This window comes from Chaetura pelagica, unplaced genomic scaffold (genome assembly GCF_000747805.2).
Source record: "Chaetura pelagica isolate M959 unplaced genomic scaffold, ChaPel_1.0 scaffold109, whole genome shotgun sequence".
NCBI classification, from domain to species: Eukaryota; Metazoa; Chordata; class Aves; order Apodiformes; family Apodidae; genus Chaetura; species Chaetura pelagica.
Genome location: NW_009970725.1, coordinates 8,507,997 through 8,527,704, shown reverse-complemented (window position 1 = coordinate 8,527,704; position 19,708 = coordinate 8,507,997). Strand labels below are relative to the sequence as shown.

Below are 19,708 nucleotides of genomic sequence, written 5' to 3'. Positions count from 1 at the left end.
AACAATCTGCCATTGGGGCATTTTTCCAAGCAGTGGCCAGATGACTGAATGTAATGCACGAGCTAACACATTGTGACATTGGATACATTACTAAGGTAAAATCTAGACTCGTCAGTCACTACAAATCAGTAAAAAGTTCCAGCCTCCCAAGCTGAAGAGCTTGACAGATTCAGAATTAGATCTTTTCAACTGTGCTGGTCTCTTGAAGTACTACAATGCCTCTCCCCAGCAGAGGTCAAGTTAAACTTCATTATAGCTATGAACAATTAAGCTAAACTTTCTCTATAAATTCTTGCTTAACTTTCTCTACAAATTTTTGCATTGTCTGTTAGCTTTGCATCTATTCTTGCAACATACAGGTGTGATAAGACACTTATCTTCAAATATTAAAGAAGTCTTACCAAGAAAGAATGCCACAGTCTCCGAAAAAGATGAGAGAAACATACTGGGTGCCACATCTCCCAAGATTCTGCCAATCTGTTTGTCCAGAGTTTCACCCTGAAGGCGCTCATCTCTCTATTTTAAGGCAATAGTTTATTATGAGTCATACTATTTAGAAAGTGATTTCACATGGCTTTTTAAAAAAAAAAAATCAACAACTTTCCAACATCCAAACCTATCTTATGATTTTCACTGCATTAACCTGGGTTAGATAAAAAAAGTTTCTCTAACACAAAAGCAGCAACAACACCCCCTGTTGCCTTGCTTCAGCCTTAAAATAAAGCAATAAGTTCAGTATGTCAGCCCAAATCATACATTTGCCAGAGGCAGCACAAGTTTCAGTGGGTTACTAAGCCTGTCAAATTACAAAGCTGATAACCTCCTAAGACTTAGTGTCACAAGTTCCTGGTCTGAAGCATGTAGTTTAGCCTACAACTCCTGTTCACAATACACTAAAATTACAAATGATCAAAATAGTAGTAAAGTCCCAAAATTACAAAAAAAGGATTTAAAAAGTATTATTCATTTGTACATCGTTAATATGTGGGCCAGAAATAATGTTAAATGAGCTTGTTATCAACCAACAGTAAGAAAAAGCAGACATTCTGAATTTTTTTTAATGGAGGTGGGGAAGATGTGTATATATAATCTTAGCTCTCTTCAGGATGATCACTAGCTATTCTGTGAAGTTTTAGAGCTGCTGAGACTAGGGTGATCAATAGAATGCAAAAGACTTTCTGCTCCAAGTTAACAGCCTTCAAAGAAGTCAGGCATGTTTAGAAGATTCTGAACACATACCTGAAGTGTCTGGACCATAATGAAAATATTGTCCACCCCAATAGCCAGCACCAAGAAGGGAATTACTTCTATCACAATCAGTGTCAGTGGGATTCCAAAATAGCTGAAAATGCCTATAGAACATGCCACTGAGCTCAGTACAATAAAGATGCCTGCAATGCCCAGGGAGATTTTTGAATCCACCTAAAAAAGGTATAATGACTGTCAACCAAACGAGCATAATCACAAAGGAGAGATTTTAGCAAAGGTAAATGCATATTCTTACATTTAGTGCAGTTAGTAGAAGGTTTACTCCTCTGTTTTTTCTGAAGATCCATATATATGTATATGTAAAAAACCAAACTTCAAAGGACAAGCCTTAAAGCTTAAATTCAGAGGATGTTTCAAGTGAAAATAGACTTAGCTGAGGCTATGAAGCACCCATGAATTGTCAAGTATGAGAAGGACAATGCCCCTCCTAGCTCCTGTGAAAGGAGGACTCAAATGTTTTAAGACAAGATCAAATATAAGCATTCTGCAAAAATATTTAAAGCTAACAAAAACTAAACAGCAAGCAGCAGCTTCAGTGTTTACAGAAATGAGAACTATATACATACCAGTAGTCTTCTGCAGCTCTGGATATGCCCCAAAGCTATGGAGATGTAGAGAAACATCACAATATAGCTTATCAAAACAGTGGCAATATCACTATTACTTTCACGATTGATTTCATCTTCAATACTCCGCTCAGCAGAAAACGATATAGTTAAGTTTGGATTATTATAGTTCTTCAGAAAGTTAATAAACCTGAAAAAAAAGGTTGGTCACAATTTAAAGGATATAAAGGATAAAATATCTTGTATTAGAAACACTTAGAAGCCTGTTGAAGGCAAATTTATATCTCCAATATCACTATACTGGCTAGACAGTACTTGGAGGGACCTTCCCCTTTAAGAGGGGTGCTGGCTGCACATTCCTAGAACTCTTATTCCAAGCACTAGAAATACACTATAACATGAAATACTTCACATGTTCTCTCCAGAGTTTGAGGACAGCCAGATATCTTGCACATGCATAAGCTATTTTAAAGTTTAAGTGCAATTTTCCTCAAAGCTAAAACTAGAAGTACATACATGAAATGCCCATAGCTTACTTGCAATACTTATTTTAGCCCTTATTTCAGTTCCCCTAACTGAAGGGGAGGTGCTTGTGACACAGGCAGACACTAGGTATACTTGTATTCAGTCTCAGACTTCCTAGTACAATAATTTTAACCTGAACTGTTAGCCAAAGCAATTGGCCTGTGTAAACCAGTATCAGCTCTTAAAGATGGTGAAGAGGATGAAAACTTTGGATCCTCATCTCAAAGCTGTTTTTAAAAATCAAAGCTTAAGAGTTACACAATAATGTCAGACCTTTTCACTGGTGGTTAACAGTTTAGTAGATTGAAGACTCTACCCATGCAATTCTTTCTAAAATGAAATACATACAATTCTTTCTAAAGTTACTTATCAGCTAGTACTACTGGACTCGATGGTCATTAACAAGACTAGGACCTATCTCTTTGAAGCAAACAGCGTATACCAGATAAAGGTGAAGTCTTATTATCAATTTAGTCTGTCCTTAACTGCTTTTGCTGCCTAGAAAAACATCTCAGTAATTAGACTAAGAAACTGTCAGTACTTTTTGTTGGTTTTCATGTATCTACAGCTAAAGCTGTTTTAAGTAATGTATAGATTACAGAATACAGGAAACCTACTTACTCTTTTTCCCATGCCAAAGCTTTCATTAGCTTTCTGGAGTCATTGTAGTAGTTGTTTACAGGAAAAGTAATAACAAGAGCTGTTGCATTATTATAGTTTTCATCTGTAGAGCAGGAAAAAATTGTTAGGCATTATGAAATGGAGCTTACATTGCAGTATAGGCAGGTACAATTAAGTCTCCAATTAATATTGTTCAAATAATCCCATCCCTACAACTCCGTTAAATGCAATCCGTTCAACACTTTCTCAAACACACGACTGAAAAAAAAACAGAAGTTGATAAGCACTTCAGACTATATTCAAAAGTAATTATTCATTATTTACCATGTTCATAGCACTCAACATTAAGTCACTGCATGGTTAGGCAAGCGGCTACTATATAACCAGTGCTTATGATTTTCAATCTAATGAGAAACAGGGTGTTGTTTCCTAAGTGTGCAAGAGGCACAATGTTTAGTGCTGGCCTTCAAAGGCTTTTTATTATATTTTTGTTTGATATATCTAACAAGTTATGGTTAATTGGCCAAACTGCTTGAACAAAATTCTGGCTTTTGAATAATTATGGAGGGATTTCCTCTGTGAACACCTTGATCTATTCTTCATTGCTTTGTCACATCAATGACAAAACTTTATTCTAATACAAAAGCAAAATACATGCACATCCCAGCATGTCAACTTGAAAAGCTTCATGTCTTTATCCAGTCTCCAGAAACCAGAGATCCCTTAGCAGGCCCAAAGCAGATGGAACATTTGCATACTTAATAGGACAAGTATGTTCTTGCTGCATTTTCCACTTCCAGAACAGTCTGCCTCAAATCTCAGGATTGATCTACTGAAAAGTTATTTCAAATATCCTTAAAGCTTATCAAAACTCCAGTTTCTCTAGAGTGCATATAAACATCTGTGTTGAATGAGAAGGCATCTTTAGTGCCAAAGGCAGCACCCAAGTATGTACTTTCAATACTAAAATGCTATGCTGTTTTGCCACCTACCATCATATCCTCCCAACACCAGCCATGGAAATACAGGTCCACCAAATGTTCCCAAGCAGGGATCGTGAAGCAAGCTTGTGTCATTCAGTGATGCTGGAGCCCTAAAGAGACAACCGGCAATAACTGTTAGCTTCTGCTTGACAACTGAGACACAGAACCACAGGAAGAAAAAGTAAAAAGCTGTTGTGTTACCTTGACTATCAAAAGAAATGAGATAGGACTTCTAGGACTGCTAGTGATATATTGCCCTTGTGCTATGTTTATTTTAAATTTAAATACAGTTTCAAAAGTGTCTTCCTTATAGCTTCTAAGACAAAGAGTAGCTTCTACCCAACTGAACTATGAACCAAAGTGAAAGCTCAGAAACTGTCTTCTGTTACAGAACTCAAGTGCTTGAAACATGTTTAAGGTAAACCAGAGCCAGTGTCTGCACCAAACCAAGCTTAACTAGAAACCTGATTAAAATATAACTCCCACTTAAGTATTAAGACACAGCACACAACAGTAATCTGCAGTTCCACATAGTACTGCAAGTTCAAAAAGAGGCAAGAAAAAAGGTTCAAGGGGGCAGTGAGAACTAACTTGACAAAGCTGGCCTACAGTTTGAAAAAAACTTGTAGTAGTACTGCTTACCGAACACAGTACAAGAAGTGAGTGTGGTAGTCAGCATAGACAAAGAACTCGTCCCCAGTAATGTGATCTAGAACAGAATGACTGTTCTGAAAGTAGTTGAGCACACTCAGTATAGTGCAGTTGTTGTTGTAGGGTGCAAGAGGAGCCAGGCAAATATCTTTCAGCATTACAGTCTCGTTGTCAAAAGAAGCAGTTATGTTGACAATAGCATCCTGCAAATCCAGTACCTTGAAAAAACAAACCAAACCATAGTTTAAGAGCAGCACAAGAAAGCATTTCCCTTGTGAGACAGGACTAAGTGTATGCTATATTCCTCTAAGCTTCCGGAGACAGTGGCACATGCCAACCAAAGCACAAAACTAAACCTGTTATTTCCATCTTCATACTAAGACTACGTACAGGGACTTAATGTACGCTTGCAAGCTAACAAAGGTTTTCAGCAAAAAGATTTTATAGTAAGACTAGGATTTTAATACATCTAGCAATTGTTCTAATGGAAACATGGCATTACAGGTGGAAGCCAACTCCCTACTGTTATATGTTAGGTTTTTGCTATTGGAAAACTCCAGTTACCTGATGGAGAATGTCTTTGGTAAGTGGAGGTCCAAAAGGTACATCTGCTCCAGATGGGTAAGGTGAATAGGTGTCTGGATGACTCTTTGGTGCTTGAATAATGAGTTGTTCAGTACGAAAGAAAGGCCCAAAGTGTGTGTCAAAGTACTCCTTCTCCTTGCGAGCTTGGCTGCTTGGGGCTGACCACAGATCTACAGGGTTCGTAGTTGCTTTTACATATACAAAACCTGAGCAGCACATTGCAATGAAGACCACAGAGAAAAGGATGACAGGACGTGGATTTCTGACACAGAAAGCCCCCCATGATGTGAATGTCATCCTTAGGCCATTCTCAAACCTTTCACCAAGTCTTTCACCACAGGTAGCTTTCCCTGTAGGAACAAGAACAGCAAACATTTGAGGAGCCAGTTAAGCAGCATTTTCCTGAAGTCCACTAGGAAAGATGAAATTTTATTCTAGCTCCATTTGTAGTAAAGACCAGAAGCCTGATGGTCAGACTTGGGGACCAATCCTTGATTGATGTCAAGGAGGCAGGAACTAGCTTGTACCTTATTTTGCTCCTTCTAATGTAAGGCTGCCTTTGACAGCAGTAGGCACAGCAGACAAAGGCCAGAAGCAGCTAAGAAGATACATAAGTATTAAAACAAGTTATCTCAGCAGCTACAAAAATTCAACTATACAGTTCCTTCACAGCTTGCATTAATATAAGAATAGGGCAGAACATGATCAAATTGATTTCAACATGACGTTGCCCCTTCTGCCTCCAGCTACAAAGCACTCCAGAACTTCCTATTAGCATAGGATGCTAGATGCATAAACTGTGAACTCAGGGCTTTTAGCATCCAGCAAAACAGGGTTAAGTACAACACTAAAAGAACAGAGATACTGGCCAAAAGACTTGAAATAGAGCCCTTGTAAGAATAGATACGGTCCAACCAACTAAAATCCCAGAGCCCATTCACAGAAAGGGGACACGCTTAAACTGAGTTTCTAATACATCTATTACTCTTATCCAAGACATACCATTGTCACGATTGGAATTCACAGAAAAGGCTATATTGCTGTCAATTGGCGTGTACTCTGACACAAAGTGCTGCCTCCTGCAAGACAAAAAAAAAAAAAGTTATGTTGTGCTGCTACCCCAAAAAGGTATCTTCTCAGGTTTGTAAAGTAAGAATGAAGTCCAGTGATATTAACAAACTTGGTATTTGACTTATCCAGCATCCATAAGCACCCCTACACCCATTCACTCAAGAACAGCAATCTCCAGCTTTATGATCCTTTGGAACAACTTATAGCTGTCAGCTGTCTTAATAAGCTTTTCCAGATTGGATCAAGGACACATTCTTTATGCCTATTTAGAAGATCAGTAGCACTAATAGCACAGAAGATCTCTTTAAATTGATCATAACAGTAATCTCTACAAGACATTTCTACATTAGAAGTATTCTACTTCATTAGTCAAGCTGCTTAAATTACACCTACTAAGCCTGAAGTAATGGGGAAGTGAGGAAAAAGGAAAGTAAGGTACTTTCCTCCTGTTCTGGAGACAGGTAAGTTACAGAACGGAACAGTTACGATAGACCTATGTTGCTCATAGTCATTCCTGATATCCAGAGAAAGAGATACATTCAATAGCCTCCTAATTGTCATCTAATCAGACTGCCAATCATGGCAGGATGTTTTGGGATATGAACCAAACATCTCAAACACCCTTACTATCTCATGTCATTTACAATGCATGTTGCCCTGCAAGAAAAGGCTGCTGAGCTCAGCCTAAGTCTGTTGTACCCACTGTCTGTTTCCACACAGATTTAGTTCTTTGTATACAGCTATTTCAGATTCCTGGTCATAACTGAACAATATTAAGTTGCATGGAACGGTACCACCATACTTAGGGATATTAGATGATGGAAGCCTCTGGAAAATGCTGTTAAGAAATATTAATAGGTTTCCACTGCTCCAGATGAGTGATTCAACACTAAAGCTACAGCTACTTGTGCATTTTACTAGCATGGCATAGCTCAGAGAAGGTGACTTGCTGCCCCTTACTTTACAAAGTGTTGCAATTACTGGAAGCTCAGCTTTTGTTCAGTTGGGGTTTTTTTTCAGAACAGGAGACTAAGGAAGAGTATGAATGACTTCGCAAACTTTTAGCGATTCTTTCCCCTTCAACCACATCTCCTAACAAAAGAATGGTGTGTTAAAAACACTTCATTGCACATGTAACAGCCAGAAGTAATAAAGGACTTAATGAAACACTGTGGTAAACAAGCCTGTCCATCACTGGAATTTTCCAACTCATTTCAATTACAACTTAAAGAAGAAGTTATTTGAAGAGAACAGGATTGCATTTTTACTTAGGTTCTGCAAGATATTAGCGTACTGATCTAGTCTTAAACATTGTAAAACCCCACAGACATTAGAGTATGAAGACAGTTCACTGCTTATGGAAAGTACTGCTCTGGTATCTTAATGCATACCACCCAAGAACAGAGAAAGCACAACTCAAACTTTACTCAACGTAAAACTCAAACTTTACCACAAAGGCTTAATGTCAATCATATGAAGGAGATAAATGCATGTCTGCATACTTTTGTATACTCTCAAGCTCTTACTTATGAATCTTGCAGATTTGTGTATTTGATCCTGTAGCTAGGGTTGCTATGAGTTGTGCATCAACTAAACTGACTTCTGCATTCACTTTCTACACATAATTTTGGGTGTCAGATAAGCACCTACCACAGAACATTACTTTTGGCTGGGTGAAGAAGTAGGGACATAAGTGTTCTGTTCAGAACAAAGGAAGTTTTCAGGGAAAAGGCAAGCAACCTTCAAAGCTGAGCATTTTAAATGCTTTACCTGTAACACCAGACTCCAAAAACAAGTGCAAAAAATATGAGTAGAAATGCCATGTAGGAGATCCACATAATGACATACATAGCATCCAAACCAAACAAAAGCCAAGGAGCAGGCAATGGAGGGGGTTGTGGTTTTGGGCCACAAACAATTGAACAGTCCTGACAGCTGCATGGTCCTGTCGAATCATCCACAGACTCATTACAGCCTTTGGTAGCATTGTTCATAGGATTCATTCCATGGACAGGCACATCTATGACAAATCACAAGTTGCAGAGCCAGTTTACTACCAGATAAGAATTTAGCTCTTCACATTACAAGCTTCCCAGTTAAATGAAAGCTCCTAGCCTCTATACAGAGTAGCTTTTCCTGCTCTTATAGCTGAAGAATCATGGAATAGTTTGGGCTGGAAAGGACCTTCAAGACCATCTAGTTACAACCCTCCTAGCATGGGCAAGGTTACCTCCCACCAGACTGGGTTCCTCAAAGCCCCATTCAACCTGGACCTATTCCAGGGATGATACATCCACAACTTCCCTGGGTAATCTGTCCCAGTGTCTCACCACCCTCACAGGAAATAATTTCTTATTACTATCTCATCTAAATCTACTCTCTTTCCCCCATATCCTATCACTACAGTCCCTGATAGAGAGTCCCTCCTCAGCTTTCCTGTAGGCTTTATGCCACTTTAAAAGCTGAAAATTCACAGAAGATAATTATCAAGAGATCAAATGAGTTGACAATTTCTCCATGTGGACAAGGTAAAAAAACATCAGCCACTGTCTTTTTCATAGCAGGTACTATCTACACAGTTATTGACTAAATTACTGGTCATGTTTTAGAACATTTTTGTCTGTAAAAATAAGCATATACTCCTATCATCGCAGCAACAGTTTATCACCACCCTCATTTGTTCAGATTGTAAAATGTTTAACAATTTCCTTACAAAAATCCTGAAGGATCAGGATACTGCTCTAGTTTCCCAAGGAATACAGGCTATCCAGTTGCCTAAGCTCAGTACAATCCTCAGCAAGTCCCAAGAGATCTATATGCAAGAAGCTGCATGTAAAGCAAGAGCAAAGTATATCTCCCAAGCAGAAATAAAAAGATATAATCAGTTTATCTTGCATTATTTTTAAAGCCTCTAACTGCAGATACTCATTGCTGAGCAGTTGTTTAACAAATAGGTATACTAACTATAGCACAGAGCCTTCGACAGAAGCTTCAAAGGCAAGGCCTATTTCATTTCTTACCTGAAAAGATAGGAATAATGCTGAAAGGAGTTTGTCCATTGTCTTTACTAAACATGTACTCAATCCAGTTGGTGGCATTGCAGTCCTTGACATCCTTCCCACACAGCAGCCCCAGTGCTTTAACATTACTGGATGGAGCCTCCACATCTTTACAGGCATTATACATTGCTAGGAAGAATACATGAAGACAGGAGAGTAATTAAATCAATGTTATTTGAATATGAATTATGAATTTCCAGTTATTAAAGACTCACTGCTTATTGCTTTCCATCAGGAAACCTCTTTAAATAGCGAAACAATGCTTTCAGTTGTATTTAAAGTATTCAAGGTTGCAATGCTTTGTTACAGCTATCTTACTCTCGGGTAGGCCATTAGAGTCTGCACTACACTAGAACCTATTTTACTATTTGAGAGGGAACATCACTTAATAGAAAGTACCTTTCAGGCAAAATTATGACAAATACTTAAGGGACTTTTGACCTGTAGGCCCTCTATGACACTTAGAATTTAAAAGTTACTGCACAAAGTCTACAAAGGCTGAGTTAATGCTTCAAGCTTGCTATAAAAACCAAAATATAACTGAAATTCATTTGTTCTTAGGAAAACACATTTGACTAAAGACTAGAACAGTCCATTTCAAGAAGAGTAAGTGCCTCTTAGAGAACCATTACAGTGCACTGTGTAGAAACTTCACTATCATCCTTGCCAGAAAGTTTCAATATCAAGTAGGCTTTGGACATTCCGTACTTGGCAACAACTTCATTTTTCTGAAGTTAGTCATCAGGGTTATCAGCTATTAACCATTTGTATAGATGGCCAGTCTCAGCTAAGTCTTAAAAAACATTTTTGCTAACATTAGCAGTGTAACATCTCCTACCCAGGCATAAGTTAGTGTTCCAGTAGTTTCATGGAGGACCTACTGGTATCTCTTTGATGCCTCAAACGTCAAAAGACAGTCAAAGAGATGTTTCCCCCTCCCAGTTCTTCTTGAGAAAGCACTGGTCTTATTACCTTGACAAAAGCCCAGGTAAATTAACACACGGTTTACTCACCATTTGCAAAACGTTCTCCAATAAAGTACTGCAGCTCTGTGATGCTACTTTTGTTCTCCTTTAAAATTGGATCATAATAAGGTATGGTGCTTGTAACATTCAAAAAGTCAGATTGGTTTGGACTGCAAGTCAGTTCACAGAACAGGTTTATCAAGTTGTAAAAACATGACGGACATCTGGATGGAAAAGTCAACAAACAGCAATCAGATTAAGAGCTAAAGATGCAAGGCATATCTGATTTTACCTACACAGCAAGTGCAAACATTCTGCTTAGAGTGACAGAACAAAATATTTATATTCTGCAAGTTTTTAAATAGCAATACAACATTAGTTGGGCTTAAAATTGCTTAGTACTCATCAGTAGCATCAACATCATTCACTAGCAAGACTTCCTACCTCAAATACCAGATACAAGCAGAATTTAACTAGAATTTGAAGGAAAATTTAACTGCTGCTAGCAGGAAGACTTCTGTTAAAAACAAGAAGACTGAGCAGTATTTTATTTCGCTTTTTTTCTGAAGGCTTTATTACAACTACAGTAGCTTGAAACAAACTGATAATGTTTACTCTTCCAGCTAACTCAGTCCAGACTTCAAGTAGCTACTTCGTGAAATTAAAGCTTTCTGATAGAGAAGAGGAAGTCTCTTCAAGAGCTTGCTCTAGTAAGCCTTTAAACTACCAACTTTTCTACAAACTACTTAAACTGAAGAGGTTCATGAGCCTTCTTATGTTATAAAGCTCTAGTTAGTTTGTCATTCATTAGCATACCTGGAAAGAAACTGAAGAGGCAGCTGCAAGTTGTTTTTCAAAGTCTGAAGCTGTTGGACATCACAGCAAGTGCTAACATTGCCAAAGAATAAACCTGGACAGAGTTCCTTAAATAAAAAACAGTGTGAAGATCAAGGGGGGAGGAAGGAAAAGCATGTTTAAGACCTCAAAAGTCATTATAATTATGGGTTCTGTTTCAGCATATTTCAGAACACAAGAGCAGTTGCTGTGGGAGATGGAAAAAAAAAATCTAACCAGTGAAATCTTTTAGAGAACAGAGAGAAGAAGCACTTTATTATTCAAGGCATCACTTCCTTTTAAAAAGCTCCATCAGATGATCTGTAGTCACTGGGGTCTATATATAGAATGATAATGGTATTTGAGAGTCTATTAGTAAGAGGACAAACATGTTTATCCAGGTTGAAAGTCCTCCTGCAGCTTATCCTCTAGTATACCGTCTGGACACTAACAGATTCTCAAGTCTCGGAAGGCAAGCCACTAACCACGGAATCACTGATTACCTAGAAGAGCTATTTCATGTTCAATATAGAGAGAGACAAATGCATTTAAAACAAGTCTAATGGATAGTAACATATAGGAACTATACATTAAGTCTTCAGCAACAGTACAAAACAGTAGTTATCTCAGCTATATATTTAAGTCATTCCTGCCACCAGCCAAACAATTGTTTAACTCCATAGTTATTTCATACTTTAAAGCTTTGAACTATCATCTGCCAGAAGGCAGGTCTAGCAGTATTATCTATATTCTGTATAAAATATAAAAACTCTGTTTTGATTGTGGTTTTGCTCATTGCTCACTTTGACAGCTACAGCCCAGATAAGGAAATATGGTCTCATGCTAGGAGTGGCTAAGGAGACTGAACTTGGTCCAAGTTTGCTCCATTTAAGCATCAGTTACTGCCTTTGTACATAGAAAGAAATCAGGAAAGATCACCTGATTGAAAACATAGCTTAGTCTTGTCCTTTAGAGATCAGAAAGACGTAACTGCAGAATCTACTTGTAACTTGGAAGAGTCCTAAAAAACCAGGCTGATTAAAGACTCCTCAAACCAGTAAGGAAAGCATGCAGTAAAGTGAACCAACCTTATATTTAAGGCTGTTTGTGAAAGCCTGTAACCACATGTTTTGAAGACTTCTTGTGTCTCCAAAAAGAAACTGCTGGGGTGATGTGCTATACATGAGAAATCTGAGATAATCTATTGAGTTTCACATCAAGTTAGGATGAGGAAGGTAAAGGACATAGAGCAGGTCCAACAGAACCCAATACAGAACTCTGAAGTGTAGGAAATTTTTTTAGCAGCAAACTTCCAAAAGAAGCTCACCTGAATTATGTCATAGCCATCCTGTGGTAGTGCTATCGGTGGTCCATCATAAGCACAGTTGTATCTCTTGTCTCCAGAAGCTACTCCACATTCTCCATACCAGACACATGATTGTGAAAGTACCTAATCAACATGAGATAACTGATTAACTGCAAGGAACAGCTGCCAACATCCTTACCTATTGTAGAGTTCATGTGCTGCCATTCCAGAAGTAATTTATAACCCCAATTAGATAACTTCCTGCTAAGTTAAACATCAGTATGTACTACATAAAACACCCATAGACAAAAGTACATGTTTTTGACACAGTGCACATCACGACTGATCTCCAGCTCAGCTCCCCACCCTTCCTTACTCAGTCTAGTAACTGGACATGCACTGTCTATATTTAAAACCCAGTATAAGAGTTACTTAAGAAAAACCTACATCAATACTTGAAAAGCATCTCCAAATTCAGGGAGACAGTTTTGTTTATGCAAGACAATGCATATTAAACTGTCACTTTAAAGCACATGAGCCAATGTACAGAGAGAAGCATATTGCTAATATGCAGTTATATTATATTCAATTCTTTGTGCCACCTTTTCATCCTTCTTGCAAACTCAAGTCACTTACAGTGACAGACTGACAAAGCATTAGAGGATTCTGCAACAGAATTTCACAGACTCACAGAACTGTCAAAGTTGGAAGGGACCTTCTAGAGATCATCTAGTCCAACACCCCTCCTAAGGCAGGATCCCCTAGAGCACATTACTCAGGACTGTGTCCAGGCAGATTTTGAATATCGCCAGAGAAGGGGACTCCACAACCTCCCTGGGCAGCCTGTTGCAGGGCTCTGTCACCCTCACAGTAAAAAACTTTTTCCTAATATTTGAATGGAACTTCTTGTGTTCCAGTTTGTGCTCATTGACCCTTGTCCTGTCACTGGGAACTACTGAAAGAGTCTGGCTCCATCCTCCTTACATCCACCCTTTGGATACTTACAGGCATTAATAAGTTCTCCCCTCGGCCTTCTTTTCTCCAGGCTAAAGAGTCCAAGCTCTCTCAGCCTTTCCTCATAAGAGAGATACTCCAATTCCTCAGTAATCTTTTTTGCCCTCTGATGGACTCTCTGTAGTAGTTTCACTGTGACTCTTGAACCGGGGAGCCCAGAACCAGACAGTATTCACACCTCTGCATTCACTATAAAATGCTATGTATTGTCAATCTGTCCATCACTACTTTTCAAGCCTAAGCCAGCAACACTTATATGGGCTGACAGGGCTAAATAAAAAAGCCAAACAGTTTCAAGTCTCATTTTGAAAATATTTACATTTAAGGGACTATTGAAAAAAAATCAGAAGTCTGTTATTTATTATGTGTATAAAATAAAAGTAGCTGAAAAAGGACAATGGAAGCCTTATATTTTTGCAAGCCTTGTATTTTTGTTCAGTGGTACTGACAGGGAGACAACTGAAATGTTAAACCAAAATATTTATTCTTAAAATTAAAACATTTAATGCAATAACAAGTTATTTACAGCAAAAGCTTTAAGGTGGCTCCAAGGTCTTTCTATGCACCTGGGCTGCAAGCAGAAAGCAGACTGCACAAATGCTTCCTACATTTCTGAGAACTCTGATCAGAAGTTTGTATTGTACAGTTTGAGAGATAACTGACCTGTTTTTATCTCCTGAACAACCTTGACCCAGCATTTGTAGAAACACCATATGCTTACACTGCAAGGACAGGCTGCAGTGCTTTGTGCTTGACCATGAATAATGTTGTTTACTGACCAGAGAGGCCCCTGAAAGGCTGTATTCATAAGACCCAAGAGCTACCCAGAATTACAATGCCTCCACAACATCCATTTTTGTGCTGAAAAACGCTGACAGTTCAGAGAAAAGTCTATCAGTAATTGTTGGGGTTTTTTGTTTTGTTGTTGTTTTTATCTGAGACAATGACCATCACCAATTTACCTAACCCTGTTAGAAGGTTTTTCCCTTTTACTTAACCTAGGCAACATGGCCTGATTCAAAATTACTCACTATAAACTGACTTTGTGACCTGGCTTAAGTAACACTCTTCAGTGTTTAACTTACCTACTCTAGCATTTCTTTTAGCTGATGCTGTAGCCAGCTTCTAAGTACCACCACATTCTTACACACAAGTTGGAAAGACTCCTTTAGATTGCACTTGTAAAAGCTGAATGTTTAAAACCAGCACATGCCAAAAAAGTTAAATTTCCATAGCTTGGAGACTGACAAACTGCATTGTAAATTTGTTCATGGATCAAATTAATTAAAGAAGTCAACACTTCCTTAATGTAAATTCAGAAGTCACTATCTCACCTCTGGTTCCTCACATCTGCAGCAAACAATCTACTAGTGAAGAAAGAAGACAATTTAGTCTTAGTATGTACCAGTGTCAGAAGTGAATTAACAATCTCTTCAAGTGGAAGTACAGATTCACTGCTATCCTTGCAAAAGGGCAAATAATTTTGACATACTTACTACTCATGAGAGTAGAATTAGGTATTTCTTTGCTATCAGGCTGGCTTCCATGTTTAGTCTAGAATGGTTTGTAATCATGCTTTCTATGAATACTTTCCAAAAAACACTTTCTACACTTCACTAAGTCTGGTTTTCTAACACATCTTAATTTTTAAAACCAGACGTTATCTAAACAAAATTATCAAACTTCTCTTTTCAGAAGGACTTGCTCCTTCTGGAGTGGGAAGTGTGGTAAAACTGCAATGCAGTTACCAGTTACAAAAAAAACCTTATCAGAGCACTTCTTATATAGAAAAACTTATTTCAGCTACCATATCAGGCTGATTAATAGTTCTATTGTTTTAAAAGTATCTGTACTTCAAGGTAATACTTCCTTGGTTTTCATTACACAGATGCAGAAGAAATTACAAGCTGTACAAAGTTTACCTACAAGGCTTTCTGCCATCATTTCAGGACAGAATATAAAGCAACTTACTTGCACATGACACTTAGTCATGCACGAAAAAGTATTCAGCTAAGCACACTAGAAAATAAAGCAAGATGAGGTGTTTCAGTCTAGTGTTTGCTTACACTTGTAATTTGGATATATAATTTAGAACCATGTTAAAGTTCCACATCAATAAAACTTACAATGGAAAAACCAACATGTTTATCACTTAAACTTACATCCTGCTTTGAAAACTGAACAGTGACTTTTAACTTCTAGAAGAGCACTTAGACCTAGAACTGCAAGTGTGAATACCCTATTTCAGCATTAAGACCAGGAATGCAATTTCAGAGACAATCTAAGATTAGATATTTAAGCCATGTTTTGTTCTTTGAACTGGTAAGCTGTGGTGATCCCTGATTTACAGTGGCTGAACCAAGTCAACAAGCTTAAAAAACCAAATCATTAGATGTCAGCAGGTTAAAGCCACTAACATAGCTCTCAGACATTAACAAGCAACTAGCATACTTAGTGATGAGTCAGTCACAAAATATGGGAGAGGGCTGGTCTCCTAGGTTTCTGACAGTATTCAGGGAAACTACAAGTAACTAAGTAACTAGTCCATTACCCAGATAAGATACTGCTGGAAGTTCTGCTCCAAAAAACCCTCTAGTAAAAGCTAGATTGTTACAGAGTAAGACAAGTACTTTGCTCTTTCCATTCTTTCAGAATAACATTCCTACACTGGTACGAAGAGATATGGATGAGTGTGGTTGCAAATCAGTCACAGATAACAAAGCTAGTTTTTGCAGAGTCTGATTTCCAAGTAAGTCACTTAAGATTTGGGTGAACAATTGTCTTCCCTAAGGTGAATGCCTTTCTAGACCCAAAATTTAGATAAATGCTTTGTTGAACCCAACTGCTTTCTAAACAAGGCAAGATACTCCATGAAACTAACATAGGGTTGGGTTTTGGTTCGTCATTTTGTTTTTTAAAAATCACGTTACTAAGTGCTCCATATTTTAAAAGGGGACTTTTCTAAGTATTTTACAAAGCAATAGCAACATAACCTTAGATTAAGCCTGTTCTGTCCTGCCCTCACCACAGCTTAAAAACCATCTGGCACTAAAGTAACACTAGATTTCAGTACGTCCCCAGAGTTTAGAAGAGTGCACTCCTGGTAGACTTAGTCTGTTTGAAGAGAAATTTCACCTCAGGTCAGAGCTCCAGGAGTCCTAATAAAGAGCATGCATACAAGCAAGTATGGACATTTCATTACTATTAACATTCCACAAAGGTCCTGTTGCAGCTTTCTGGTTCCCATTATTTGTTTGTAATAAAAATAGTGTTCCAACAGATCATAAACACATTTACTTCAGTCCAAGTTTCTTCAACTGCATGTTGAAACAAATCAATAATCTTCACTGCTTCAAGCAACATTAGCCATCAACTACATGAATATGTAGCTGTTAAGCAAAGAACAATGATGATGTTGTATGCAGGAACAGCAACTATTTGTAGTTTTGCAAATACCAGATGACAAGTGAACATTGTTTGTCTTTTCAAATTAAGATTACTAATTTATGGAAAAGGCAACATCATCAGATACAGCTGTTTCCCCTTCCTTCATCAAGGATGGTACATCTGGGATCTTGCAGGGGAAAAAGAAAGACTTCAGGAAACAGAACACACTTCCTCCCCCACGACCACTCCCTTAATATCTAGCCCACATCACACTTCATAGCTGATGTTGCCCACCAAGTTGAGAAATTGATTTCTAGGGAAACACAATACCACACTGCCCCCTTAATAAACGGCAAGACTGGTTTATGGAAACAGGTGACTAGGACAAGTTTGCATATCTGCCCCAGAAGTTGCACATTAACTCAGAGCCCTCCTTATGAGATGAGGAGGTCCATGGACTACAGGAAACTTTACAGGTTTAATACTTACTTTGTCTCTTTCAGTAACTTGTTCAGAGGCTGCCAATTCAGAGACAAGCTTTGGCTGCCAAGCTCCTATTGTTCCTTTACCCATAGGTACAGGACTGTTTCCTTTCAGACAGCAAAATCATTAGCTACTCCTGGTCAGGCAAAGTCAACGTCAAGTAGGAAGAGAAAAATCACAATAATGTTAATAGTTTAGGATCTGTGGGAGCATGCTGGTGTTAGCCAACAATGACTTATTGGGAAAATACACACTTACTGTATACATGACCAGAAAGCACACAGCCCCCAACTAGGAGCTGTCTGCAACTAAGGTCATCTGCACCGAGTATCTCTGATGCCCTGCAGATGAACAGTAATAATAGTGCACAACACTTGGATTGTTCCATCTGCTGCCCAGAGAAGTACTAGTCACTCCATTCAGTGATCTCTTCCCTTGTAAGAAGGCTTCCTCACTTTCCATCCAGTAAGACTATGAACAAGTAATTCCTGATTTTCCAGGAAGTAACTTCAGTGGTTACTGTCTTGTTCTGAAGCTACATTGCCATCCCTGCCAAGCATGCTGCTCCACAGGCATTTCAGAACTCTGTGGCCAGGGTCACTGTACTGCAGGCCACTTGGCAAGTTTGAGACAGAGCAGCACCTCTCAATAAAATCCTCCCATAGGATTTCATAAACTCACACATATCCTACAGCTTGGGATCCCAGTTGCTGATAGGAAATCAGTGTCCAACCTTGCTTTGCCATGAATTTGACAGTTTGTGTTTTAGTATAATTATATAAGGACAAATTGAAAGAGCTGCCATTAAGCTACTAAGCACACAAAAGGCGACCCCGTACATCAGGATGTTCCTAAGAAAACATGAACAGCTCCAAGACTTCATCCTCCTGTAAGCCCACATTCTGAAATGGGACTAAAGGAGGTGATATTTTTCAACATAGTTATTGTACTGTATTAATAGATAGTTAACTATCAACTAGTAATGAGCTAGCTAGCACAAGTCCTGTACCACGCACTGTTCAGAGTGAAAGATAAAACCTATACAGGCTGAACAGTTCAAGTTCATTGTGAAAGCGTACATAATGGAAGGATTGCAAATTGAAATGCCTCTCTAGTCCACTGACTTGCTTAAAAAAAAACATAACATGTGTTACTTTGGTTTATACACATCACAACTCAAAGCATAAAAACATTACGCTACTTGAGAGACAGAACAGGTTCATCTTTTCAATGCTTTGCTTCTGCAAGCATCTAACACTGGGCAGGCTCAGCCTAACTGAAGGACCAGCTCCTCTTTGGAAGATAGCAAGGTTCACTTTGCTGAGGGTTAGTCTATACATGTGTTAACAGCAAAAAAAAAAATAAAATGGCTCAAGTTATATCGTGGTTTAATTTTTCTTACATTATGAAATCGAATCCTGTATGGTTAAAGTAAGTTTGCAATGTTTACTTCTTATAGACCACAAAGCCACATCCTCTACAGGGAGGGCTTCCTCTAAATCCTAAGGTAACTTGTTTCAAGCCTCACTAGCTCATTATTCTTCTGTCACCTAAAGTAAAGCATCTTGTCCTTTCCTTAGCAGCCCAGGACACACCTCTTAGCTACAAAATAGTATCTCCCTCCAAAAACATATCATAAAGGAGTGTCGATAAGGTGTGAAGTCAATTACCTACCCATGAGTCATTGCTAAACAATCAACTTCTCCAGTGGTAATAGAAGAATTAATTCCTAGTGTTCTGTTCAGACTCTTTAGAGGCTGTTTGAAGAAGATATGAGAAATTGAGAACCTCAGAACACACAAAGGATTACAAACTTTTGACTTTAAAAAGGGCTAAGCATAAAACTTGACTTAGAAAGTATGTTTCCAAGTTGTTTATAAGGGAAAAAAACCAAACCACTAAGGCTTACAAGACGGTCTTTGGTTCTCCAGAGGAATGTAGAGTATCCCACTCCTATCTTGAACTACAGCATAACCAAAACACGACCAAGAAGAGAGGAGTGAAGTCTTTGCAGTGTTTTTCCCTAAGTTATCAAAAAGTCCAACTTACTTTAGTCCTTAACTTTCAGGACTTAGTACTGGCACCAATAAACAGCAGATCTTACTACACGCAACCAATTACTTCCAGGCAGCTGTCACCAAGCCTAAGAAACGCTCCAAGCACAGGGAACCAGACACTGAGGACATCTGCAAGGCTCTGCACAAACATGTGACTGCACGGCTACTCACATGTACAGGGCATTGCATAACCGGGACACACCACAGGAACGCGACATCCCGGGCAGCTGCTGCTGCTCCGGGCAATCGCAGGGGACCAGCCAGGGCTCGGGCAGGAGCTGAAGGCTGCCTAGCCCGAGCACGCCCGCGTCCCCGCCACCGCGGCTGTTTCA

At 38.7% G+C, this 19,708-nt stretch overlaps 1 protein-coding gene across 1 annotated transcript in view; it reads right to left on the bottom strand.

Annotated features, from left to right (window-relative positions):
* NPC1 (Niemann-Pick disease, type C1) overlaps positions 1-19,708 on the bottom strand; it is a 39,747-nt gene that overhangs the window by 8,676 nt on the left and 11,363 nt on the right. The window contains exons 2-14 of the mRNA XM_010006912.1: positions 12,457-12,579; positions 11,112-11,218; positions 10,344-10,519; positions 9,292-9,459; positions 8,042-8,291; positions 6,203-6,279; positions 5,180-5,550; positions 4,607-4,833; positions 3,974-4,074; positions 2,982-3,084; positions 1,836-2,025; positions 1,240-1,422; positions 402-516 (exon numbers count right to left, since the gene is read on the bottom strand). Coding sequence (XP_010005214.1) covers positions 402-516; positions 1,240-1,422; positions 1,836-2,025; positions 2,982-3,084; positions 3,974-4,074; positions 4,607-4,833; positions 5,180-5,550; positions 6,203-6,279; positions 8,042-8,291; positions 9,292-9,459; positions 10,344-10,519; positions 11,112-11,218; positions 12,457-12,579 — 2,191 coding nt within the window. The remainder of the gene's footprint in view (positions 1-401; positions 517-1,239; positions 1,423-1,835; positions 2,026-2,981; positions 3,085-3,973; positions 4,075-4,606; positions 4,834-5,179; positions 5,551-6,202; positions 6,280-8,041; positions 8,292-9,291; positions 9,460-10,343; positions 10,520-11,111; positions 11,219-12,456; positions 12,580-19,708) is intronic.